A 26,425-nucleotide genomic window follows, 5' to 3' on the forward strand; every position below is an offset into this window, starting at 1 on the left:
TGAAAGGGCCATGGCAAAGGCTTCAAACAGCTCAGTCTGAACACAAAGTGTGACTGTGTGTATGCGGTGCCCCCTTCCCCCCTCCATGCTTTTACACAGCAGCAGTTCAGGGCTCCTCAGGTCTGTGTAAGGGCTCTGCGGAGGCAGGATCCTGGCTCCTTCATGCACCCATTGGCGTCAGACTCCAAACGGGCAGCATCTATGGCTGCTCCAGGGTAGGGGCGGGTGTGGATGGGTTGGGTCTTGGGCCTTATGCAGACCTACAGCTCGCTCACTGTGGTAAATTATTATTTTCCTTCTCTCTTCCTTTTAGCACAACTCCTCTCACCATCGGCCTCCCATTATTTGGAGTCCGTAAGAGGATTCCACATCCCTAAGGGATTGAGAGGTCGTTGACTTTGCTATTTACGAACACTTGTACTCATGATGTCATCAGGGCTATAGGTCACCAATTCGAAGTGCGATATACTGATATGACATTTTGCAGTGTAACAAATAAAAGTATTAGTTTTTGCAGTATACATAGCTCCATATTTTTTTTTTTTCATTAAATGCTCAAAGTTGCCAGGTTCACCTCCTATGGAAACAAGCAAGAGTCAAAGCTCTTTTGAAAAAAGACAAACCGTGACCCTGAGGAATGGGCTAAATCGGCCCATTTCCCTTCTGCCTGGAATTAGCAAATTAGCGGAAAAATATGTTAACTCCATACTGGCAGCTTTTCTGGAGAAAAACAACTGCCTTTACTCCACTCAGACAGGCTTCAGATGCCAACAGGGCACAGAGACCGCCCTTCTTGCAGTGGTAGAAGAGTCTAGAAAAATCTTGGACAACAGAGGCTGTGCTGCTCTCATTTTGTTACATCTCAGCGCAGCCTTTGATACGGTTAACCACCAACTCATGGTCCAAATACTCAGAGGGGTGGGGGTGGCACGAATTGCCTTGAAATGGCTGCAGTCCTTTCTTGAAAATAGATCTTTTGCTGTCTATGAGGAGGATGTTTTCTCAGAGCAGATCCCTTTGCACTGTGGGCTCCCCCAGGGATCCTCTTTAAGTCTCACCATGTTTAACATCTACATGAGATCTCTTGCAGATGTGGTACTTCGCTGGGGGATCCACATAGTCACCTATGCTGACGATACCCAGTTGGTGGTTTCTCTCAGTCAGCATGATAAATCTGTGCCGGGCTTAACATCTTGCCTTGGGAAGGTCTCCGAGTGGATGGACCTGTCCTTTCTAAGACTTAATGGAGCTAAGACAAACATTATGCTCCTGGGCCATTCTGCCCCCACGAATATAGATTTTTTGTGGCCCAGCTGTCTAGGCCTCCCTCCTGCACCAAAAAAAACAAATCAAGGGTTCGGGTGTCTGGTTTGACTGCAATTTGGACTTTAAAGTTCTAGCTCGTAAAGTTGCAGCCAACTGCTATGGACTTCTCAGGCTAAGGAAGATCCTCCTTCCTTTTGACGCCAGACGTATATTGGTCCAAGCACTTATATTGTCCCACCCAAATGCAGTCTATTTGGGTGCGCCACAAGGGACCATTAAGATACTGCAGATTGTCCAGAACTGTGCAGCCCGCCTCTTAATGAATACTCCCAAACGCAACTCTGCCAAACCGGCGCTTAGTTTGCTGCACTGGCTCCCTATCCAGGAAAGAATTAGGTTCAAGGCAATGTGCATTGTTCATAGGTCTATTTCTGGGAAGGGCCCGCCATTGTTTCAGTCAATGGTGCAACTATATTGCACCAATAGGACTCCAAGATCCAATACCAAACGACTACTCGCAGTTCCCATGATCAAGCGGTCATGAACTGGAGGTCGGCGGTTCTCTTATAACGCAGCCAAGTTTTGGAACCAGCTCCCAGATTATATACGCTTGGAATCTGGTTATCTGAAATTTAGGAAGCAGCTTAAAACTTCTCTTCCTGTGATCAGTTTTTGTTTTAAGGTGTCACATGAAGCGCTGGGATGCCCTTGGGTAGCCATGCGCTATATAAATGTGTATTCCTTCATTCATTTATTCAAAGTATAATTTTCTACTTCAGTAAATTAGCAGACCATTTCTTCTGAAAAATGTCCTTAGTGATGAGACAAAGAAAATCTAAAAGTCAAATCAGATTAAAATTAGTTAAAATCAATATAGAAAGAATGCAGTTTCAGGACAGCAGCAGTTTCACTCAAAAGAAGTGCAGATGCATAGCAACCCGCTTTTAGGTGTTGACTGCAACAGCACATGCAAGAGACATTGCATAAAATGGGCTTGTAGCCGTCCATTGCTTACCATTCGCCAGCTTCACTGTCACTCTTCTTTACTGCTTTCTTACTGGCCAGGGTGTGGTGTTGTCACTTCTTTTGGCTGGAGCATAGACAAAGTACTGATTGCGTCAGCTTGGTGGCTGTCCTTGCGCCGATTGAGCTGTGATTGAGGTACTACTTCATTTTCTTTTTCCCTGTTGTCCTGGTTGAACATATTGCCATTTGTAGCCATGTTTTAATGTGCCACACGCACTTCAAAATCGCCATTTTTGTTCTTTGAAACACATGTTTGTGACATCGGATGTTATCTGCTTCCAAATGTATTTTCACTAAGAGATGGGTACATGTTTCCAACCAGCAACTCACTCATACCTACCCTCACCCTGAGCTGAATGGAAATTGAAAACAAAGTACACCACCCAATGCTCAAGTTTTATATTAAGTGTTAAATCTATTCACAGAATGAAAACGCCTAATACTATGTAAGATTGTATATATCTCTGTAGACAAAAGCAATTGTTTCGGAAGTGGACAATCTTCATTTCTTTTGTTTAGTAATGAATTTGAATATAAAAAGCCCCATAATGAAGGGTACACCCCAGATGCATAGGCATTTGTAATCCCTCACATTAGTCACCAAATAAGAAAATAAGGTTTAAAGGTCTAGATTACTTGCTGTGGTGAGCTGCCACCTGGTCATGTCTGGGGTCAAGGATAAAGCTACGGCTGGTTTGTTAACTCCTTGAAACAGAGCTATCTGGGTCATTCGGGAGTTGTGCTCAGAGCACCTAGCTTTGTCGCACCTTTTGCCAGAACTTCTTGAAAGGTCACCATCTACAGGTGAGATCCTACACGCTGTTCTTAATGGTGAAGCGGAGGGCAGGCAGCGAAGGCTAACCTGCATTACTTCCATGATGAGTCCAAAGCAGTCTCTAAGAGGATGGCGCATTTTGACACCTGCCATCATTTCACAAGGCAACACCTGGTTGCTAGAATTACAGGCAGAAATAAAAGTGCTCCAGTCTCTGTGGTGCACACACCAAGTCTTCATTAGGAAACCGCAGCCACACCAACAGACTTCAAGGAAACCAGAGTAGGGGTCTTGTGTGGTTTCTATGGTGCAAACTAGGACTGGGTGATTAACTTTGCTCCATTCGCCGAGTTTTCTACACTCCGCAGAGCTTCCGGAGTGCAGAAAATTCTGCTTCGCGATGTGCAGCGGAGTTTTTCTCCGCTTGCAATCACGAACGGTGCGGGCGCGAGCTACCGCTCATGTAAAATTTCTACCCGAGCTGCAGGAATACCAGCACAAACTGCAGTTTGCACTGGACTCCGCCACTCGCGGATCTTCGCGGAGGTTTTTTGTAACTTTGCAGACTTCCGCGTAGCAAAACTCCGTGCACTACACCCAGGCCTAGACTGCAAGCCAAGGGGATGGGAGCGGACCGCTGCACAGGGTCAAAAGCAAAGAGCTGACATGTGATAGAAGTGGTAGCAGGACAGTAGGCTTTGACTGCATCTTGATGTAGGGTTCTTTCAACAGACATTTTCTGGGTTGCAGCAGCTTGGGAGAAAAAAAGGAACATTGTTTGAGATCATGGGGGCATAGATGAAGACGTGTTACTCTGTTTTTGCACTTTATCTCCAGTCGGATGATGCGCTGGGTGACGGTCTCTCTTCCTACAGAGTTAGTTGGCAGGTGAGTGTTAATGGTTACGAGGAGTATAGCATGTGTGAAAGCTCCTGGCAGAGGGACAACTTTTGGTTTTCCCTTAAGAGTGTTGGTACTGGAGGGTGTAGCTATGGGTGATTTGTACACTAAATAAATGGTCTGGGCCAGAATGCTCTAGAAATGTGAATCTGCGTGGAGCAGTCAGTTAAGATTTTAAGGGAGAAGTCAGTGTCTATGGAGGGTGGGGCCTATGGGGCAGGGATCACATCAAGATATGGACAGGAGCACTGGACCCCCAAAGAACAGGATATGTGAACTGTCATTCTATCCAGAGATGCTCACAGGTGTCCTTGGTGACAAATACCACTTTACACTCCATTGGACAAAGTGGCAGTGATTTTAGTGACAGTGCCATTGTGCTCCCGACTCCAGGACGACTGTATATCATAAACCAGCAAAGATACAACTTTAAGCCTGGCCAACACTGTGGGAAGATTTATGCATCGTCCAAGTTCAGAGCAAGTTCTGGATATATGACCCCTGCAAACAGGTCTAAGGCATCAATCAACGGATCTGCTTTTGAAGCCATAATCACTGGTCCAGATATAGGCTCGACCCTTTTGCCTTTAAACCTCCCAATGTCGAAACATTGAGGAGAATTGAACAGGGTAATAAATCAGTTTCTTATCCCAAAGAAACCCTTGGAGTGAGGAAGCCTTACAAATGCACATTTTTTAGGTTGATACTGGCAGAAAGTCAGGTGAGCGGGGATTCATTCAGAATACAATCACGGAATTTGTGTGCCTCAGTCGCCAAATATGCCTGACCAAGCTTCCAGAGGGGCTCCAAATTGGGGATGCCACAGGGACCAGCGGCAGGTTGGGTGCTCAATGAGGTGACTAACCCAAGCATAGCTTCATCAGCTCCCACTATCCTAAGTGACCGTGTATCAAACAGAAGGGGTCCATCTGAACCAGGATATTACCCATGATTGCATGCTGTGTGACTGCAGACTGCTTCCACAAGATCTGCTTGGGTTCCATTTCCCCAAAAGCAAGCACAATTGTTTACCTAAACTAGTGCTCTATACCCACAGAAGATACTTCAAGGGAAAGACTGAAGAAAACCTTAAAAGGCTGAGAGTCCAACGTATAATCACCAGGACCTTGAAGTGGAAAGTGGTAGGAGGAACATCAACACAATTTCCCTTTTTCAAAGCAGTAACTAGCACCTTCGTGCTGTAGGCAGACCAGCCAATGTTGTCGACCGACTGTGAGGGCCTTTGGCAGTTTATACCACCACAGCTACTGAAGCAAGGAAACGTTTATTAACAGAACCATGCTACAAACATGCGATCAAACCAAGGAGACCATCCAACAAAAACCTATGTGGCATCACTTACTCGAAGATCGATGGCCTTCAGTTTAATCGGGTAATTTAACATTTGCATTTCAGTTACTCACATTGTCGTGGCTCAGCATCACCCCCTTGGGCTGTCCAGTGGTCCCAGATGTGTAGATCAGGATACAACACTGATTGGCTTTCTGAGAGGCGATGATGTCATCTAGTTGAGAATCAGGAACATCCATCCCCAACTGGATGAACTCTTTCCACTGGCAACAGAGAGACTCAAATCAAACAAAGACCATGGTGGGGTGATGTTTGGGGTGCGACTGCCCACAACTAGTCAACAAACGTGCTAATTAATAGACTGATTAAGCAGAGTTTACAAGGGGATTGCAAACTACAGTTTGGAGAAAGCACTGCATGTACACAGCAATAGGAGGAGGTCATCCCTTACTATCTCATAATGATGCTCCAACAGAGGCACTACTTCACCTCACTGAGGACCAGCCACAGAACACAGACTTTGAAAAGCACTTCACCTCAGAAAGTGTGTAACAAAATGTGTTGTCTAGTATTGGACCAGCCATTGGGATAATAAAGCAGTTAAGGGAAAGGAACTATCAACATTCATAAGGAAGCAGGAAGAGCTCCAGCACCTCCCAAAGCTCCCCCCGCTCATGGTCGCTGTGCTGTGCTACTGGGACTCTTCCTACAACCGCGAGTGGAGGAAGGACAGAGGTACCTACTTTGAAGCACACATCATAACAGTGTTTCCCAGTAGAACACCTAGCACAGTACTTGGACGACGCGGAGGAGCAGCTTGGCTTCTTTGATATTGGACGGGAGTCTCCCTCTTGCGGCATCAATTAGTGACCAGAACACATGTCTACATCTACAGCAGAAAGGTTTCAGAACATGTTGAGCTTGCAAATCTCTTACCGTGTACAGGTTCGGCCTTTTCTCCTTCAGCTCATCGTGGTACTGGACAATGGCCTTAAGATGAGGGAGCTGGTGTTGTATCTGAATGAAGCAAGAAAGAAGTTCAGACAAAACAACGATTAAATGAAACCACCCTAGCTAGACCGGGTAAACCTCAAAGGGATGGCACAGTTCAGCTGAAGTATCTGCTGTAGACTCTTGGATTCTCCAGTGATTTCAAAGCAGTCTTTGCATGGGGTGTACACATGGCCGCTAAGTGCCCGCCCCTCAAGAGAGTGCCTTGGATAATACTGTGTGTGATGCACAAGAGATGTCCATGTGAACATGCGAGGACTTGGGGTTCCTTGGTGTCTGACATTTACAGAAGGCTCATGAAAAGCTGAAAGACTGCCTTATAATGTAAGCTTGTGACTTCCTTTGTACCTAGGAATCAGTGATGGTCGTGCAATGACGTTTGAGGACACAAAATAACAGAACTAAAGGGAACTGGATTCTTTGAGTCATCCCAGCCCTGTATCATTCGTAATAGTGCAGTCTCTTAAAACCCATTTCGTTCTACCCCAAACAGTTCAGATTTTTTTTTACTGCCCACTTTAGTTTGTTTTTAGTTAGACGCGGTTTGTAGAACTTGCTAGTATTACCGCTAACATTCCGCTAAAGTTTCCGATCACAATATTGGTAATAGTTTGGATAGCAATTATAATTAGGATTTGACAAATTGTAATAGGTACTCACGAACAAAAGAAACTCCAGCATGTTGAAACACCAAGGTCTTAAGGAAAAAAGGAAAATGAGAAACAGTTGCCCATCTGAAGTGCGGTAACAGCACTTAGAAGGGTTGAGGATTTTTAGGCCCCTGGACTTTAAGGCTGCTAAACGGAGGGTAGCTGCACACCTAGGGGTCTGCAGAGGAATACTTAGTAAAACTCCAACATAAGAGTTCTATACAGTCTAGGGCTCCAAAGAAACACATGGAGCAATCTCACTAAGGCCCTTCAAGGTACAGTCCCACATCCAGGAGAAGGGCTCTCTAGCAAGGAGATCTACAGAAGAACCTAGGATGCTTCTTCCTTGCAGAGGATGGTCTTCAAGCTATGTTCATGTGGATGGCTCGATGCCGAGGATCCTTCTAATTCAAGCATCCAAAGGAACAAATGAAGCAATCTCACTAAGGCCCTTCATGGCATAGTCCAACATCCGGGCGAAGTGCTCTAGTAAGGAGAGCTACAGAAGAACCTAGGACGCTTCTTCCTTGCACAAGATGGTCTTAAAGCTGTGTCCATGTGGATGGATCGGTGCAGAGGATCCTTCGAATTCAAGGATCCTCCCAATTCAAGCACCCAAAGGAACAAAAGACACAATCTCACTAAGGCCCTTCATGGTACAGTCCCACATCTGGGCAAAGGGCTCTCTACTAGGGAGAGCTACATAAGTACCTAGGATGCTTCTTCCTTGCATATGGTCTCCAAGCTGTGTCCATTTCGCAGGGAGGCTCGATGCAGATGATCCTACTAAATGAATTATTCAAACTATGGGCGAGGGTGTTCAAAACCACTCAAGAGCTTGTCCAGTAAACTACACTCTTGCAACCAAAGCCTGTATTTTCTTTTTGCTCCAACTTTCCCATTCTACGCTGACTTGTGCCATCATACTTGGCATCATACTTTGGCTTAAAACATTATAAGTCAGTTGGAACGATTAAATCTTTAAAATCGGCATGAAGAGACTCAGTCGCAGTCTTGTGTAACTAAATTTGAAGATTGGAAACTGTAGAAATACATCTGAACTGCTATAACACTTTCAAAAATTCCAATACTCCTCCTGAATCAAGGTAACTCGTGATTGATCAAAACGTAATCACTCAGTCAACCCAAGGTGCTCGAACACCAGGAGCAGTAGAAAGTCTAACCATTAAAAGCCTAGGTTTACACCTCAATTTAAAGCCGTTGGAAACTCAAAGCAACCAATTTTTTTTTCTTTTTTTTTTTAAACAAGTAAGAGTAACACTTAAACTTTACTCAATTTAAAATATGCAAGGAAAACGTACCGACCATAGACTGATTTAGGAATTAAAAAGGAAATGAATTGACCAAAAGTAGTTGCAAATCCATAAAGTGATGAGATAAAAAGACTAACCAGAATTCTGGCAATCTTAAACAGACTAGACAGCCAGCAAACAGCCTGGTAAATGGGTAGGCTTGATGCACACAATGGAATGTATAATAAAAGCCCTAGCACAGTACTGTGAATCTCTCATTTTGACAAAAGCCAGTCTCCTAGCACGCTAATCACGCAATCCAGTGCTTGTAATCCAGTGACACTACACACTACTAAGCTGGGACCAGAGGCCGAATCAGCATTCATGGATCTCTCTACAAGACGGACACGCACTACTGGAGCATCTGAATGTTTTGCAGATACACCAAGCGGCAATACAACAGGCACCAGCCACAGAGCAGCTCTATACTTCATCCTATTTTCAAGAAAGCCAAGATACTATCGAGGGAAATTGAGAGCCGAGTAGAAGAAAATGGTACATTTTGTTTTATCAAGTCTACAACTCTAGTCACCAATATATTCACCCCTTGTATCCTTTCTTCTTTTATTACAGTGCTACGCTCGATGACGTCGACCAGAAGTCACTAAGTGGGGTACCCACCATGCTACTCCCTCCCCAACCCACCACCAGGCAATATACTCTCTTTACACAACAATTACTATTGGGGCTGAGCTTAACATGGCTGAATGTATTACACAAATAGAGGCATACAGCAGGGATGCATACTGGCACCCTTGCCTTTTGATTGTTAATATCAGTGAATGTGATGTCAACGTGCGCCATAGTAAATGTATACGTAACAATGTCAATATCAGTAAATGTGATGTTGATGTACACTGTTAAATATGTACACGACAATGTGAAGACCGGTAAAAACAACGTCAATAGATGCCATGAGAATGTCGGTAAATGTAATATCAATAACCATGTTATATGTACACGTAATAACTAACTCGTGTTACTGCTGTCAAATTCACCAAAGCTGGCTTCCCCATCAATCCAGAGTCAGAGATAAGTGGTCAGTTAGTCCCTGTGACCCACCATCCAAGCCTGGCGATTCATCGGCAACAGGTGGTGTTACACTTAGATCGATCCCCGATCCCACAGAAAGGTAGCTACACCACAACAGGTCCAAGGAAATTGGCCCCAATAAATCACATTTGGCCAAAGGCGCGTGCTCCCAAAATACCACAAAGGCAGATGCCACATGTGGTTAGGAGCACTAAGCAAATCAGAACACAGCATGAACACTGCAGCAGCGATCATGCACTCAGGCCAGACATCTGGACCCACACACAGGCCCACATTAAGTCTCCACAAAGTCAAAAACCATCTGCACACCCTTATCAGATGGGTGAATTTATGGTTCATGCGTAAGCCTTGATATAAGTGCTGTACAAAAATTTGTAATGGATTTATTTTACTTCATGAACTGTAAAAGAAGACGGCCACAACCGCTGTACATCGAGACAATCTTCAGACACTCTGTTGCTGCTCTCCTGGCCGCAGTTCTTAATTAAACTAACTTGCTCCTATTTTGCCAAACGCCTCTTGTCTCTTAATTTTTTCAAAGTAAATTAATTTCCAAGTAACATTTTGGCGAACCAACAAGGAGAGATTGGTTTACCGAGCCTGACTGCTGCTGAATGAGAAGAACCCCTGCCCAAACAGATTCACATCTGTGCAACAAGACTGATGAAAAGATGCCATGATGGATTAAAAGTTCTGTTAAATCTGTGGGGCTGAGGCCCTGGGTATGCTATATAGGGTTACTGTAGGAAGCTGGCTCTGTACATACGATACCAAAGTAAGGTATTGTGTGCACAGAGTCCAGTGGATCCCCAGAGGCTTCCAGAAGCTACAGTAGATAATACTAAAATCTATTTGTGGTCGAGCAGTTAGGCTCATCAGTGAGCTGTGTTTAGAATGTATTATACTCACTCAGGCAAGAAATGATAGCACACACCCAAAGAATGAATCCAGCCCAACTGTTTTGTATAAAAACGTATGACTTTGTTATTTTATTTCTAGAGCCAAAAGCAACTCAGTTAAGTAACAGCTTCAAAAGTAGTAACACTATTCAAATGCAGTAAGAATTGTTTTACAAGGCAGTAGAAAATGCTTTACGGAATTAGAAATACTTATGTAGTAAAACTTTGCAATAGAAACAGATAGACTTTTGTACGCAATAGGTTAGTGAATGCAATGAAATCCTATAGGAGGAAACCACTGGTAAGTGTTCGACTTACACTTACCAGTCTTCAGGGGTGTTGACCAACACAGCAAAAGGTTCAGTTTCAGCTGGTTCCTGCACCACCAGCGGCATAGGGGACGCCGGGTGCAGAGGTCACTGGGCCCAATGTAAATCAATGGAGGCGGGGGACACCAAGTAAAGGCACAGTTTGTAGGTAAGTACACACGATTACAGAGCACAGGCCCCAGGGGTTAAGATCAGCATAAGGGGGCACAAAGCAGCACCAATGCTACACCTCCTGCGACACAGGGACAGTCGGGTGCAGGGTGGAAAAACAGTGTTGTAAACCCAATGCGCTTCAATGAAGGTTGTCAGTAGCACAAAGAGGCTGCCGGCTCGGACCAGGAGGATGGTTGAAGGTGACCACATGTTGGGGAGGTAAGTTGGAGGGCTGGTGGAGGTCAAGGCACCATTGGTTGAGCTCCCCAAGGCCGGAGGGTTGAGGATGCAGGGGTACCTTTTGGTGTCTGATCGTCTGGGTTGGAGCCAGTCACGGAGGACTCTTCATGTTGAGGCTGCAGGCAACTTCATAGGGTCCAGGTGAGGTCAGCCACAGATGGAGGCTAAGTCAGGATCTCTAGGCAGACTTCCCAGGACAGGTAAGCCACTCAAACTCAGACTATAGGCTTTGGGAGTAGAGCAGGCAGGAGTCACAGATCCGCCTGGATCCTGAATCCTTAAAGATAAGAGTTTTTCTGGACAGGGCTGCTGTCCTCGGGAGATCTGATATTTATTGAAGAGTGGCAATCTTCCTGGAATTCTTGGAAGTCGCAGACTCGAGAAGCAGGAGACCGGATGGTAGGGCTGGGGCCAAGGTAGTAGGTGTCTTCTTGCTATGCTGCACGGCATCCTCTTCGTCAGTCTTCTTTGGTTGAAAAAATCTGAGGATCAAGGCTCAGGGGTGCTCCTAAATACTGAATTTAAGGGTGTTAAACATACTGGCAGATGGTGGCCAATGGGCCACTTGCCTTTAGAGTGACTAGATCCTTAGAATGTCCCCTCCTTTTGGAGAGGGGACATCCCCCTAACCTGATTGGGAGGAATCCTTCTATTCAAGATGATTTCCTTAGGAGAGGGGGGGCATCTCGGTCCAGGGCACCTTAGAGGTGGTCCTAACAGAGAGGAGAGACACCTCTGACTACTAATTTTCCCACTGACCTTGTTGCCAAAAGTGGGGCTTTTGGAGGGAGGCGGGCGGGCATCTTTACTAGCTGGAGAGTACCTGGCTAGCATATCAAAGGGCAGGAAGCCTTAAAAGCTCACAGCACTGAATGCGGTTCCTGCTTGTGGGTAGGTGAGAAGCATCTCCACCCTGAGCAGCCTCAGTCCCTGACCCACAAGAGCAAAAGGGCTCTCACATCAGGGGGTCAGAAACAGGTCTGTGTGGCAGACTGGTCAGCTGGACACAAGGGAGTTGGTAGTTTTTCCAACACTGGCATCAGAGTGGCTTTATTTTGCTGACTAATTTGATACCAATCGCCTTAGCATTCAGTAAAGCCATCATGGACCTGTGGAGTTCATAATTACATATGGGTCCACTGCACTTACAATGTCTTGCGAATGGCACAGGCACTGTAGGAGCACATTTCTCATGCAGCTGTTCCCTCACCTGTGGGATAGTGCAACATGCCTTAGGGCTGTGAGCCTTCTAGAGGGGTGACTTAGCTAAGCCACAGGCAGTGGCTGGTGGGCATTACACACAGGGATGTGTGCCAAGTCAACTCAGGTTTGGTCTGCACCAAGAAACAGACTGCAATGGGTGTGTGTGTTTGGTGAAGGGCCTCTGAGGGTGGCACAAATACATGCTACAGACTAACAGACTTAAAGACCCTCTGGCCACAAGGCCCTTGGTACCAATGGCACATTTTACAAGGGACTTGCATGTGAGCCAGAGGTGTGCCAATTGTGGAAACAAAGGTACAGCTATGGCAGAGAATACAGACTTTGGGAACCTGAATAGCAGGGACCCAGTGCACTCAGACAAAGGGAATCCGATATCAGCCAAAAATGTGGGGGTAACAATGCAAAAAGGGGCACTTTCCTACAGTAACTTATTTATTTTGCTGGGACCGCTGGGAGTTACACAGAGGGTACGCATAGGCCCTGGGTGTGATATAGGGTCACCGCCTTTTTGATCTTATTTTTTAGTTAAAGGAGTATGCCTAAGGACTGCTGGTTTCTTAGCACTGGCAGTGTCTGAAAGAAGTGTAAAAGGTGTTTTTTTTGGCTTGGACCACTGGGTGTTACAAAGATGGTACATATGACCTCAGGGTGTGATATTGGGTGTAATTTCGGACTTTAGGTAAAAATTTGGACCTTGTCGAATAAGGTGTAGCTTGTGTCTGGGCACAGAGGGTCGAAGATTATCAGGTTTTTCCTTGTTAAGTCTCGCCTACGCAGCACCCATGCGCTGCCTAGGAGGACCTTTAGCAGTCGCTCTGCTCTTTTTGGAAGCACATACTCGTGCTCGTGGCGGCATCCACCTTGCGGGAGCAGGCAGGGGCGCGCCACAAGCAGGAGTATGTGCTTCCAAAAAGAGCAGACTGAGCGCGCACGCACCACTGCTATTGTTACTTCCTGAGCACTCATGCTGCCTCTCATATGTAAGCACTCTGCTGCCCCCTGGTGGCTATGAGCGCTCCCCATGCTATGAGAGTTTCCCCCCTCTCCAGCTGGGCCTCTGCTCTCTGCCGCAACTCGCTTGCTGGCTGCTTCTACACAGGTTCGCGTGCGACCGCTTTCTGATAACAAGAAACCTCCTTGTTTCATATAGTATGGGCTCTTCCCTCATCACGCTGAATGTCTAGCGTTGATGCTACCTCCTTAACTTTCTCCGGGCAATACTTTTTATCTTTATTTTTGGTTGCGGCGTCGAACATGCTAATAACGCCCCAAGACCACATGTTGCTGACCTTTGGCAGCGCATCAGGCCTACCCGTGCCTGCACCAAAACCCCCGGTTATATTAAGTCTTGCAATTCACAACTGAAGGATATGTTCGGTTAGCTTGTGTGAAGACATTATTTACTCATACACCTTTCCAACCCTAACAATCTAGTTTCAGTATATTATTCTTGAAAATGCTTACTAATAAACTTATGAAGAGTCACACTTCAACAGGCTTGAGGACACTTTTTATCAATTCTTTCAGAAGGCTGAAACCTTGCAGTAAGTCCCCAGGAATCAAAACAAAAGCAACTGTCCGTTGAATGAAAACATTTATTGGGAATGTAACATGAAAATATTTCCAGTTTGCAGGAAAATGAAGCCACAACCAGATTCTGCCCATTTCCACTTCTGCCAAGCAGCTCCTAAACACGGATACATTACTGCACACTGTCTAGGTAACACAAACAACAAACTATTGATGCGTGACCTGCCCAGAAATGTGTTAAACTGACATTTGTCCCTACTGTTCCCTCGCCTGTCCACAAAATCAAAATATTCTAATCCTGACCTAGAAATACGAGACATCGCTGGTTTCATGAACAAATATATTTAGATTACATAAATATATAAAACAAAAAAACCTGATTCTACACAACATCATGGGTTTTGATGCTACTTATGAAGAGCTGCAATGATCTGTTTTGCCGTAATGAATACATCGTACATGCAATACTTGTCCACCAATAAACCCCACAATGTCGAAAAGGACTCACCCGACCTGATCCCTGCGGGGGCATTTCTTGTCTGTGTTTTCAAACGATTCACTCAACCCCTTCTCTAGCTCTACATGTATCACGGGTGCTTCAGAGTGGGGGCTGTGGGTAACTGAGGATGTTCAGAAGAGAGATACTTCTCACAGAGTGAACCATCCGTTCACTGGAGGGACACTATGCATCTCCTGTCTAATAAAAGACTAGTGTTTATTGAGCGTAAGTGAGGTTGATCGGATGAGACGCTTCTCACTCTGACAACATGCTTTTCAGAGAGAGAAGACTGGCTGCATTCTATTCGCCGCCGTATGTGTGTGTTGGGCATGCGTGCCACTGGCGCGTCAATTACTTCCTGTCGGACAGAAGCTACACACAGGTTTGTGCTTCCTTTACGTGGGGGCTGTGCAACACAGTAAACGTGGCTATCCAGCATGATGTTCTACTTTCTCCAGCAAGAAAAGGCGGATCTGCCCTTGTCCACCTTCGCCTCAAACGCAGATTTCTAATTTCTGTTAATGTCTTTGAAGAGAATCATCCGTAGTGTCAAGTTAGCATAAGCTAGAGACATATGTGCTCCATTACTCAACAAAATATTAAGTATTTAAAACAAGCATTGGTATAGCCAATAGGTCTCGCCTTATAAGTGTTTAGTTATCCAGCACAATATCCGTGGTGCAACAACATCGTGTTGCATGGCTAAACACTTATAAAGTCCCAAAGGCGAGACATATTGGCTATGCCAATGCTTGTTTGCCATGCAAACTGCTGCTATTCTTGACCCCAAGCCAATACTGAGACTATCAGGCTCACTGAGCTCGGTATACCACACAGAGCATCCCCTGCCCTTGGGCACTAGGAGTGGGCTAAGGTTTGGACAAAATATTATTTTCTCTTCTATTTTTATTAAGGTTTTCAATTCATGCATTATTAATATTGGGGTGCTGTTGATGTTTGCAACTGTATTTCATGTTGAAATGTTAGGTCCTGATTAGTAAGTCTGTGTCTCTATGAAATAGTAACCAAATCAGTACTCCATAATTTCACTGCTAAAATCAGCTTGTATTGTTCTGAGCTAACCACTGCATTTTCTTACAGGTTATTTCATTGCATTGACTTTGCCACCTGTTAATTATTTTGTGATGCATTGTTATCTCTTTAAATAGAGCTCATTACCAGTAGATGTTGCTGGAACAATACCGGTGTATATAATTTCCCCACGATCAGAGCGGAGTTTGTATTTGTTTAAGCTGGAGTGTATCAGAAGTTTACAACTCCTTAAAAGGTTTCCTAAACTCATCATGGAGACACCACTAGACCACATGCTAACTAGATTGCCCACACAGGCTAAGAAATTCGTAAAACAAAGCACTTCCGTGAGTGGCACACACATACCAAGGCATACGCATTTCCTTGGCCTGAGGGGGACCTTTCGACAGCAACATAATGGAGCACACAAGAACTCAATACGGACCAGATATGCAGGTCAAAAGAGGGCTAAACGAGAGGCCCTACGAGAGCGGTTGGCCATCTTTGAGGTGGTACCGTCCAGCGGTACATGAACCTGAAAACAAGGCAACCGCACCTCCCTCCACCATATACCAGCAGGGAGGTGCTTTCTGTGATGCCTTCCATCCCAGCTAACCACCCCAAGCAAGGCCACCTCACTCCCAGTCTGCAGTTCAGCTCCCTTGAAGTTCGACCCCTCCAACCATCGGTCCCGACCCATCATACCCCAGCAGAACGAGGAGCACATGCTCCTAACCGCCCCACAGAACGTCCTCGAGTATTAGGTAGGTTCAGGAGGAGGCACCACCAGTGGGGCAGGGGTAGAGAATAGGGGTCCCAGCCCTCCAAAATCTGACATCGGGGGGGGGAGCCGTAGGATATGCCTCCCCAGTGAATGCTCAACCTGCAGAGGAAGCATCAGGGAGTGAGCTTGAAATCAAAACACTACCATGAAAGTCACATAGCACCAGGCAAAAAAGGCAACTCAAGTAGGAATTAGAGGAGAGGCACGAATAGAGAGAGATAGAGTCTTCCCCTGGGAAGCCTAAAGAGAAGACGACAAATGCTCCCTCCCCTGGAGGAAGCCAGAGCTAGGCCCTGGGCTCCATATGAGGATGAGCCCACGTAAGATTCAGAAGACAGCCCCCCCCCCCGCCCCCCGGCCCCCCCGCCCCCCCCCCCCCCCACTAATAGAAACACTCCACCCGTTCGGCATAGGAGCTGGGCCAAGCAGGGAAAAAAAATTAAAAAAATCAGGATAGCCTAACTGGGACACAATTAAGGCACAGAAGCAGAATGGCAACTTTATGCGTGCAAAAGGAGAGCAACGACAAGGATGTCCTCACCCCGCTCCCCCCCCCCCCCCCCAACACACTGGTTAGGCAAACTGACCCCTAGAGAATTCATGTCCAGGACAGAAGGCAAAGCCTTCGCATAACCATTTTGCCACCTACCAGACCAAAAGGAAGGGCCAGTATGATAAACTTTGGCCAGAGGATGGATCCTTCAAACAGAAGACATGAGGGGTAGATCTGTTGTGGAAATTCCCTTACATTTTGAATGTCTGATGAGATGGGAGACCTACGTTGGGGAGTAGGCGACAGCCACTCCATGCCAGAATATTCCCGCTACTACAGAAGGGTGCATCAGAGACCATCTATGTACTATGGGCACAGATGGACAAAGAAGGACTCGGGAACAAACTGCCACCATTGATGGACAGGGCAGGAAGCGGATCACATGCTTTGAGATAAACATTGCGGGAATCAACTTAGCTATAGGTGACGTCAAGAGTCTGCTCAGCAGTATCAGAGGACATTGTTTTCCCGAGCCTGCATCCCTGCAGTCACACTGACCAACACCGAGCATTGATGGGGCTACATTTAGAAACCAGAAATGGACGACCCTTGGGGAGATGTTCCCTGACCACCCAGACGGAGGATTGATGGCAGACAGCATGAAGCCTGGGCAGGCAGTGACTGATTTCCTAGATAGGATGAGGGAAGATGAGCCCGGTAAAGCAGGTTAGTCCCCTGTGTTTGCCCAAATGTGACAGACATCTAGCACCAGAATAATGACCTCACAGTTCTTTGGCCAATGACGTAAGATTCTGAACCTTTTCCCAACAGGAGTTACCGCTTTGACGCAGACTTCCTCCACGGACTCAGCACTAAACGATCATCAAACTGCTTCCAGGCCAGCCCGATACTCACCCACAGACCCTTCTCCTGCCGACACTGCAGCTTTTCCAGCTGCCGAACACCAGCACGTCCTGCCCCACCCGTTAAGACAGGACGCAACCACCTCAGATGCTTTCTACTCAACACCTGCTCTGTCCACAAGCACGCCATCGAACTCTGGGACCTACTCGACTCAGCCTCCCAGATGTCGCCTTCCTAAAAGAGACCTGGTTGAACTCCTCCTCGGCACCCGACATTGCCATTGCCATCCCAGATGGCTACAAGATCACCAGGAAGGACCGCAACAACAGACCTGGAGGAGGAATTGCCATCGTCTACAGTAATACCCTCAATCTCGACCAGCACAGCAGACACCGCCAGCACCGCCGAACATCTCCACTTCCAGATCCACATTGACCCCAACACCACCCTCAGAGGAACACTCGTCTACAGACCCCCGGGGCCCCAGCCACAGTTCATCGATGCCATCTCCGACATTGGCAGCACGCACGCCCTTGCGTCCACAGACGAAGACCTGATTTTCCACCTCGAGAAAACCGACAGCAACTTCATTGCCCTGCTCGACAACCTCAGACTCAAATAGGTTGTCACAGTCCCCACCCACACCACCGGACACACGCTAGACCCCATCCTCTCCGCCAGCAAACATCACCTTCAGCCACACCGCCGAACTCCACTGGGCCGACCACCACTGCATCCACTTCGCCTTCGAGAAACCCACCACGCAGCACCACCCGCAACAAATCCCCCACAGCAGCTGGAACAGGATCACCGATGACCAGCTCATCACCACCCTCGCGTGCAACCCACCTACCGCCACAGCCGCCCACATCATCACCGAATGGATCGGCGACTGCGCCAACACCCTCGCTCCGATCAAAAAACCCTCAAACCGACAGACAGAAAGACCAGCTGGTTCACCACCGACCTCCAGGAGTCCAAACTGAATCGCTGAAAACTCGAGAAGTGGCGCCATGAGCAGACACCGGACAACCACGCTGCCCTCAAGGACGCCAGCCACAAGCACAAACTCATTCGAGCCACAAAAAGGACCTCCTTCCAGGAACACATCAACAACGCACACAACAGCAAAAAGCTCTTCAACGTCGTGAAGGAACTCTCCAACCCCAACTCCAGCACCAACGACATCCCACCTTCGCAACACCTCTGCGACTCACTAGCCTCTTTTCACCACAACATCGCAGACATCCACGACAGCTTCAACACCCAAACCCTACCAACAGCCGCTAACACCACTGATTCTCCACCCCCCCCCCCCCCCCCAGCCTCACCAACCTCCTAGTTTCCTGGACCCACGTCAACGACGATACCACCAAGACCATGAACACCATCCACTCCGGCTCAATATCCGACCCTTGCCTTCACCTCATCTTCAACAAAGCCAACCGCATCATCACTCCCCTACTCCGGAAGATCAACAACAGCTCCTTCAAGACCGCCACATTCCCGGAAAGCTGGAAACACACAGAGGTCAACGCACTAATCAAGAAACCCACAGCAGACCCAAAGGACCTTAAGAACTTCTGGCACATCTCCCTGCTCCCGTTCCCGGCGAAAGACATCGAAAAGATAGTCAACAAGCAAATGTCCCACTTCCTCGAGGAGAGCAACATCCTGGACCCGTCCCAACCAGGATTCGTCAGCAAGCATAGCACCAAAACTACCCTCATCGCTGCCACAGATGACATCAGGGCCAGGCTGGACAATGGCGAAACAGCAGCGCTCATCCTCCTGGACCACTGGGCCGCCTTCAGCACCGTCTGCCACCACACCCTCCGCATATGCTTCCACGACGCAGGGATCAGCAACAAGGCCCTGAGCTGGATCACCTTCCTCACCGACAGAACCCAGAGGGTTCGCCTCCCCAATCCGCTCAGAAGCCACCAAGATCATCTGCGGCGTGCCCCAAGGATCATCCCTCAGCTCTACCCTTTTCAACGTCTACATGGCTACACTCGCCAACATCATCCGATCGCACAACCTCAACATAGTCTCCTACGCCGACAACACCCAGCTGATCCTCTCACTCACCAAGGACCCTGCCACTGCCAACACGAACCTCCACGAAGGACTGAAGGCAGTTGCCGACTGAATGGAGAACAGTCACCTGAAACTGAACTCTAACAAGATGGAGGTCCTCATCCTCTGCTCCTCCCCCTCCGCCTGGGATGATTAATTGCGGCCGGCCGCGCTAAGAGTCGCACCGACACCCACCGTCCACGCACGCAACCTGGGATTCATCCTGGACTCATCACTCTCAACGACCCAACAAGTCAACGCCGTCTCCTCCTGCTTCAACACCCTCCGCATGCTTCGCAAGATCTACAGATGGATCCCCACCGGAACCAGAAAGACTGTCACCTACGCCCTGGTTAGCAGCAGACTGGACTACGGCAACGCTGGAACCACGGCCAAACTACAGAAAAGACTGCAACGTACACAGAACGCCTCCGCACGTGTCATCCTTGGCATCCCCCGTCACTCCCACATCACTGCCCACCTGAAGGACCTGCACTGGCTTCCCATCAACACGAGGATCAACTTCAAACTCCTTACCCACACTCACAAAGCACTCCACAACGCCGGTCCAGAATACCTCAACAAGCGTCTCACCTTCTACACCCCAAAACGCCAGCTTCGCTCCGCCGACCTCGCCCTCACCACTGTCCCACACATACACAGAACCACCACCGGTGGCAGATCCTTCTCCTACCTCACCGCCAAGACGCGGAACACCCTCCCCACCCATCTGCGTCAGACCCAGGACCTGCTGACCTTCAGGAGACACATCAAGACCTGGCTATTCAAGCAGTAGCTGCTACCCCTCCCACCCCCTCAGCATCTCGAGACCCTCACGGGTGAGTAGTGCGCTATACAAATGGCTGATTGATTGAGATGGAGGCTCAATAGCCCCTTCTCAGACTGCACTTCCACAACACTCCCTGTTTTCAGTCTCCAGCTGCCTTCTCCTCCTCCCGCCTGCTTGTGTTTTTTTGCAGCGCCAATGTGAGCTTTCACTTTAACAAATGCCATGCCCAGTTTTCACTTTAACAATGGCGGCTGCGCATCTTTTGTTCAGCGCAGCTCGCCGTACTCGTTTTTATTCTTCCCTCACACTGAGTCGCAGACAGCTGGGCTTGGTTCAGCTCTGTGCCGCCAGTCACGCCTCCAAACCTTCCCGGTCACTTCATCAGTCTGCCTGCTGAAATTCCTCCTCCACTACGCCCTCTGCTTTGTTTACCAAGCTCGGTTGAGGTTTCTGAGCTTGGTTGCAGTTCCTGTGATAGCTGTGGCTTGTGTACAGCCAGCTTAGAAGCTCTGCTGTAGTTGATGTGCTGCATTTGTAAGTTGCTTGTTTTAAAGCTGCCTTTGCGTGCTTTGTGTTCCTGAGACTTGGTTGCACGGAGGGTTGGCAGTAATTTTTCTGTAACCTGCAGCATCATACGCATGCTTCCAAGTTCCCCTTTAGCTCTTTGCAGATCGACTCCTGCTTCTTCGCTACACACCTTAAAGCCCCGCTGCACTGACCCATTATCAGACTTGGAAGGATGAAAGAGGCAGAAAGCATGTTAGAGGATCTGCCAAATAAAATCTAGTAATGACCAAGAAACCAGTCTCTCTGCACTGAAACCTGTGTGTGCTGCTTCAGATGCTCTGAGTGGCCGCACTTTCCCGAATACCTGTGCATCCTGTGGGACATGTGAGGTCGTTTATTGCAAATCTGAGTTTTTTAGTAGTACTGAGGGCCAAGCTTCCGGATTTAGTTGTATGGGACTTGTGTTTCATTCTCTAACGTGCGTGATTTAAGCCTGTGGCTGAAAACGGAGTGCACAGTTTTGCAGCGTAAGGCACATTTAACTTGAGAGCAAAGGCGATTTCTATTGTAAACATGAAAGGACATTTTGAAATAGATGCATCCCCGTTGTATAGGCCCTGCAGTGAATCCTCTAGCGTTACCTTGAAATACAGCCCCATTGTGTGTGCGCACACATCTCTGTAACAGGAACAAACAGTTAGCGCAGTGGTGCAATTATTTGTCAACACAAGAAAGGGTTTTTTGTGTGTTGAAAAAGTGACACCTGCTGCATAAAGACAGCTGGACAACCACCTCACATTTTGTGTCAATTTTATGGGTTACCGATTGTTAGAAATGGGGGTTCCTAGTTGGCAGATGTAGGTACTTGTGTCCAAATAGGGACCCTTCTTCCTAGTCAGGATAAGGGAGTTACACTCCTAAAATAACCCCTGCTCACCCCCTTGGTAGCTTGGCAAGAGCAGGCAGGCTTATTCTAGAGGCAGTGTGTAAAGCATTTGCACATAAGTAACAGTGTAAGATCTACAAATGGACACCACACCAGCTTAGAAAAATATCCAATATTCTTATATACTTAAGACAAGACCACAAACGATAAAAATCCACAATACAATACTTTAAAAATCTTCAGGTATCAAACAAAGCTTGAAAAACTGTTTCTTGAAGTCGATAGCTCCGTCCGGGGCTATCCAGGGGTCGTGAACAAACAAATCCAAACAGTTCTGGCTGACCACGGCTTCGCAGGCCAGCTAAGGTGTTGGAAAGACCCGCAAAACAGTACCTTTAGAAATGCAGAGCATCGGCGACCTGTCACTGAGCTTCCCAAATTATGGAGTCCGCAGGTGTCAGTTCTGGAGGTCGGTGCAGGAGTCGTCAGGGCCCTCGAAGTCACACACATTGCAGATCATACTCCTCTCTGTTGAAGTCCGGAGCGCTGGCGTCGGGTGCAAAGTGCAGCAGTGCGATGCGAGCAGCAGCTCAGTGGCGGCATCAGATGGCGTTGTCGGTGAGACCAGGGTCGCGGTGTGAAGTGAATTTGGTGCTCGTCGCACTGTTTGCAGGTCGTGATGCAAGCAGCAGCATCATCGTTGCTGAAGCGCAGTCATCGGCTGACTAACTGGAGTCGTTGGCACCGCCAACGGTAGGCCAAGGCTGCGGTGTGGGATGAGGTTGGTGCGCCGTGTAACGTTACAAGCAGTGCCCTTGAACCACGGTGCAAGCAGCGGCGCAGATTTCAGCGTGGAGCGGCATCGTTGGGGATACCAAGGCGTGGTTGTGAAGGGTGGAGGTGCGGAGTGCGGTGACCACAGGTCGTGGTGCGAGCAGCAGCTCGGTGGCGGAGTCAGCAGGTGTCGTCGGTGAGACCAGGGTCGCGGTGTTGCCCTCTGCGGTGCCTTCAGGACACAGTCGGCTGGGGCGTCGTAGACAGCGTTGAGTTGCTTTTTCTTCTGTTGCAGGACAAAACACACAGTCCCCAGTGCTGAGGGCAGAAGAACTTGAAGTCTTTGCTGTTGAACAGGGTGCAAGCTCTACCTCAAGCCCTTGGAGAAACTCACAAAAGTAGATTGCAGAAAGTCCAGGCCAGTCCTTTTACTGCCCAAGACAGAAGCAGCCACTGCAGGTCAACATAGCAAAGCACACAGCAGAGTGGTCATTCCACCTCACAGCTTCTCTTCTCTTCTTGGCAGTCTTCTTGATCCAAAAGAATTCTAAATTTTAGGGGTGTGGGCCCCAATATTTATACCACAAAATCATTTGATCTCTGAAGGCAGAGTGTGTCTGTACCTCGCCAAAACCAGTTCTGCCCTCTCTGGTGTGACTTCCTGGCAGGAGGTGGAGACAGGGTTGTCGGAGGCAGACTAGGCCCATTTGGGCGCAAGGAAATCTCCTCCCCCCTACTCTAAATGCAGCCCAAGTCTATTCAGCCCTTTCCTGACCCACCTAGACTATCCGGAGCCACTCCTGCTCCCCAGCCTTTGTCGTCCAAAACCTAGACAGTCAATCCACAAACCCTGTAGAGGCGCACTGGATCGTTAGGCAAGAAAATACCTACTTTCTAAAAGTGGTATTTTAAAACACAATGTAAAGATCATCCTCTCTAAAAGATGCATCTTTAGATTCTGAGTTCAGGCATACTAAACTTGATTTTCCTACCTAGTTCCCAGGTCTAGTTATGTTCATAAGATGTTATTAACAAATTTCCCATTCTGTCCTATGGGGAACAGGTAGCCTTGCAGTAGTGAAAAAACGAAATGGGCTGTAATTAACTATGAGGACATGGCACACACACCAGGAAATGTCCTACCTTACACATACACTGCACCCTGCCCACAGGGGTAACTTGGACCTACCTTAGGGGTGACTTACATGTAAGAAAAGGGAAGGTTAGGGCCTGGCAAGTGTGCGCACTTGCCAAGTCAACATGGCAGTACCAGACTGCACACCGGCTCTGCAATGGCATGCCAGAGTTACATTTACGGGCTGCTTGGGTGGGCGGCACAATCCAGTGCAGCAGCCAACCTACAGCATTTGATTTACAGGCCCTGGCACCCGCAGTGCACTTTACTAGGGACTGACCAATCAAATAAGCCAATCATGGAAAAACCAATCCATAACATATTTTACCACAGAAGCACTTACACTTTACCACTGGTCAGCAGTGAGAAAAGTGCACAGAACCATTACGCCAGCAAAAACAGTCAAAACCGGGAGGTCAGAAAGCAAAAACTCCGGGGAAACATGCCAAAAGATGCCCGGTCTAACACCGATACAACCAGGGTCCCAGACAATCCAAGTCTTAGCAGAAAAGTGAAGCATTTTCATAATGTTAAATATCTGAGCTCCAACGCTGTCTGAACATCCAAAAAAGTGCTTAAATATTGAATGCGCACCAATTATAAAAAATAAATAAAACTAGAGTAACTTGGTTCCTTAGAAATAATACCCTTGGCCAATAGTGGTTATAAAAGATGCTCTTTAGAATCACAGTTCATTATAATGCATTTCAAAAATACACTTTCCTCCAAAGATGTCGAGAGCAGCTTTATAATTCTAGCCTTTAGTTAGAATAAAGTATACAACCATTTTTCTTAGTCGAAGGTATGAATGTATGGATGATGGATGGTAAGGCAAGCGGGCAGGTAAGCAGGCGGACAACAGTTCCTTTTAGCAATGCTCTTAACACCTCAGGTTTTGCGCCTGGTAATGCAGTGTTATTTGGTATTTTTAAATACCAATGGTTATTGTTAGCAGGTATTTAAACTATCTGCTTTCCGAGCCACGTCAGAAAAGATCCCACTGTCGCCAAGTAAGTCGTTTTCTCTCTTCTTGACACTGGAAGGATGAAAAGCTGAAGGGACTATGTAGGCGGTAGGATACATTGAGTCTTTTGTAGTGGGCGCTTTAACAATCATTCTACCTCACTGTTGTAGCGAGCTCGCTGTTGCGCTGCCACACCCAATATGTTCATGCAAACTATTTTGAATACCGGAATAGATGTGTAATATATCAGAAATTATAAAAGATGCAAAGCATCAACGTATCTTCTTTGATGATTCAGAAGAAAACTCTGAATAATGCCATACATATTTTGTATAACTTTCTCACCCATCACACCAAAGACATTTATCAATCATGGCCATCTTGCCCATGTTGCTCGTCAGTGTGATGCTGTCGACATGCATTAGGACTTACAAATGGTGAGAAAGGTTGAATCAGTGTAACGATTTAACCCAAATGGCAAGTAAATATTAAAAGCGCAAATAGCCAAGGTATAAGTGGCAGTGTGCATGGCCTTAGTGGAGGGTCTCTAGGGGACCCTCTTCAGTCCCAATGACTTGGGTACCATTTACTAGGGACTTACAGGGGGGTCTGAAGTGCCAATCTCTCCACAGTTTTAGGGACAGAACACTGGCCCTGTGAACCTGGACAGCATGGACTCAGTACTCTACAGTCAAAGTTGCATCAAAGCCCAGGCAAAAAGTGAGGCTGTACTGCAAGAGAAACCCTCTTTCCCACACCCTCCTAAGATATCTTGTGTTTTGGCCATTGCACGCACAGTACAATTAATCAAATTGGCTCATTCTTTCCCTTAGATTGCTACCATTTTGGTCCTGATGATGACCCTGTTCAAAATTGTTTTAATAGAGTTGAAACGTAAACTATACTAGTTGACTGAGATCCTATATGTTAATATTCGCAATGTACTTACATGATGAGTCAATTAAAAAAATATGTCTGTATATTAGCCCCTGTTACTGTACATATGACTGTATGTAGAGCCAGAAGACACAATTGAAGGATGGTCTCCATGCCACTGGAATCAAGCTATCCTGGCTGAAGAGGGGTGAAACCCCGAAACCGGTCCTAGGATGCTTGTTTCCAGTCCAGGGAAGAACTGGCTTGGCAGTTCGGGCTGGACTGTACCCATGAGGCACAGGGTCAAGACTGATTTGCATATGGCTGGGTTCAAACTGGAACAGCATGGTGAGCAAAAAAACTATGGATTTAGGCCCAGATCTCGCTCTCCCAGCGATTGAGGAAGAAATTCTTGCCCTGATGAACCTCTCGCTAGAATCAGGGAAAGTCCCCTCTCAGTTCAAAGAAGCTAGAGTCATCCCCTTCTCAAAAAGACAGGAGCTGGCGTCGCTAACATGAAAAATTTCAGACCCATTTTGCAGTTGTCCTTCCTGTCAAAAAGTTTGGAGCAACACTTTCTCCAAACCCTCGCCAGTTTCATGGAAACCCATAGCTTGCTCGGGGACAGACAGGCTGGCTTTAGGGCCCATCACAGTACTGAGCTGGTGATGTTATCCGTACTGGACAAAATTAGGACTAAAGCAGATAATGAAAAATCTTGTGCCCTAGTCCTCCTTGACCTGTCAGCAGCGTTCGACACGGTCAACCACTTACAACTTTTGGACAGAATAAGAGACATCGGCATTGGAGGGTCTATCCTCCAATGGATCAAGTCATTTCTGACAGGTCGCACCCAAAAAATTCAGATGGGCGACTCGGTGTCGCAGAGGGAGTCGATCCCCTGCGGTGTCCCACAGGGGTCGGCATTATCCCCCCTCCTGTTCAACATTTACCTCAGACCCCTGATTAAGAAGCTCGCCTTGGTGGGGGGCGTGGTTAACGCCTTACGAAGATGGCGGCTCTTCCGTGACGCTCCCGGAGTCGGGAGGACAACGCCGATTT

The 26,425-nt window shown here is 47.4% G+C and overlaps 1 protein-coding gene across 2 annotated transcripts in view; it reads right to left on the reverse strand.

Annotated features, from left to right (window-relative positions):
- Positions 1 to 26,425, reverse strand: part of LOC146863655 (long-chain-fatty-acid--CoA ligase ACSBG2-like) — a 797,459-nt gene that overhangs the window by 133,845 nt on the left and 637,189 nt on the right. For both annotated transcript variants that reach the window (XM_085627744.1, XM_085627747.1), the window contains 2 exons: positions 6,215 to 6,295; positions 5,392 to 5,541 (listed from right to left, as the gene is read on the reverse strand). In XM_085627744.1, coding sequence (XP_085483870.1) covers positions 5,392 to 5,541; positions 6,215 to 6,295 — 231 coding nt within the window. The remainder of the gene's footprint in view (positions 1 to 5,391; positions 5,542 to 6,214; positions 6,296 to 26,425) is intronic.

This window comes from Triturus cristatus, chromosome 2_1 (assembly GCF_964204655.1).
Source record: "Triturus cristatus chromosome 2_1, aTriCri1.1, whole genome shotgun sequence".
Lineage (NCBI taxonomy): Eukaryota > Metazoa > Chordata > Amphibia > Caudata > Salamandridae > Triturus > Triturus cristatus.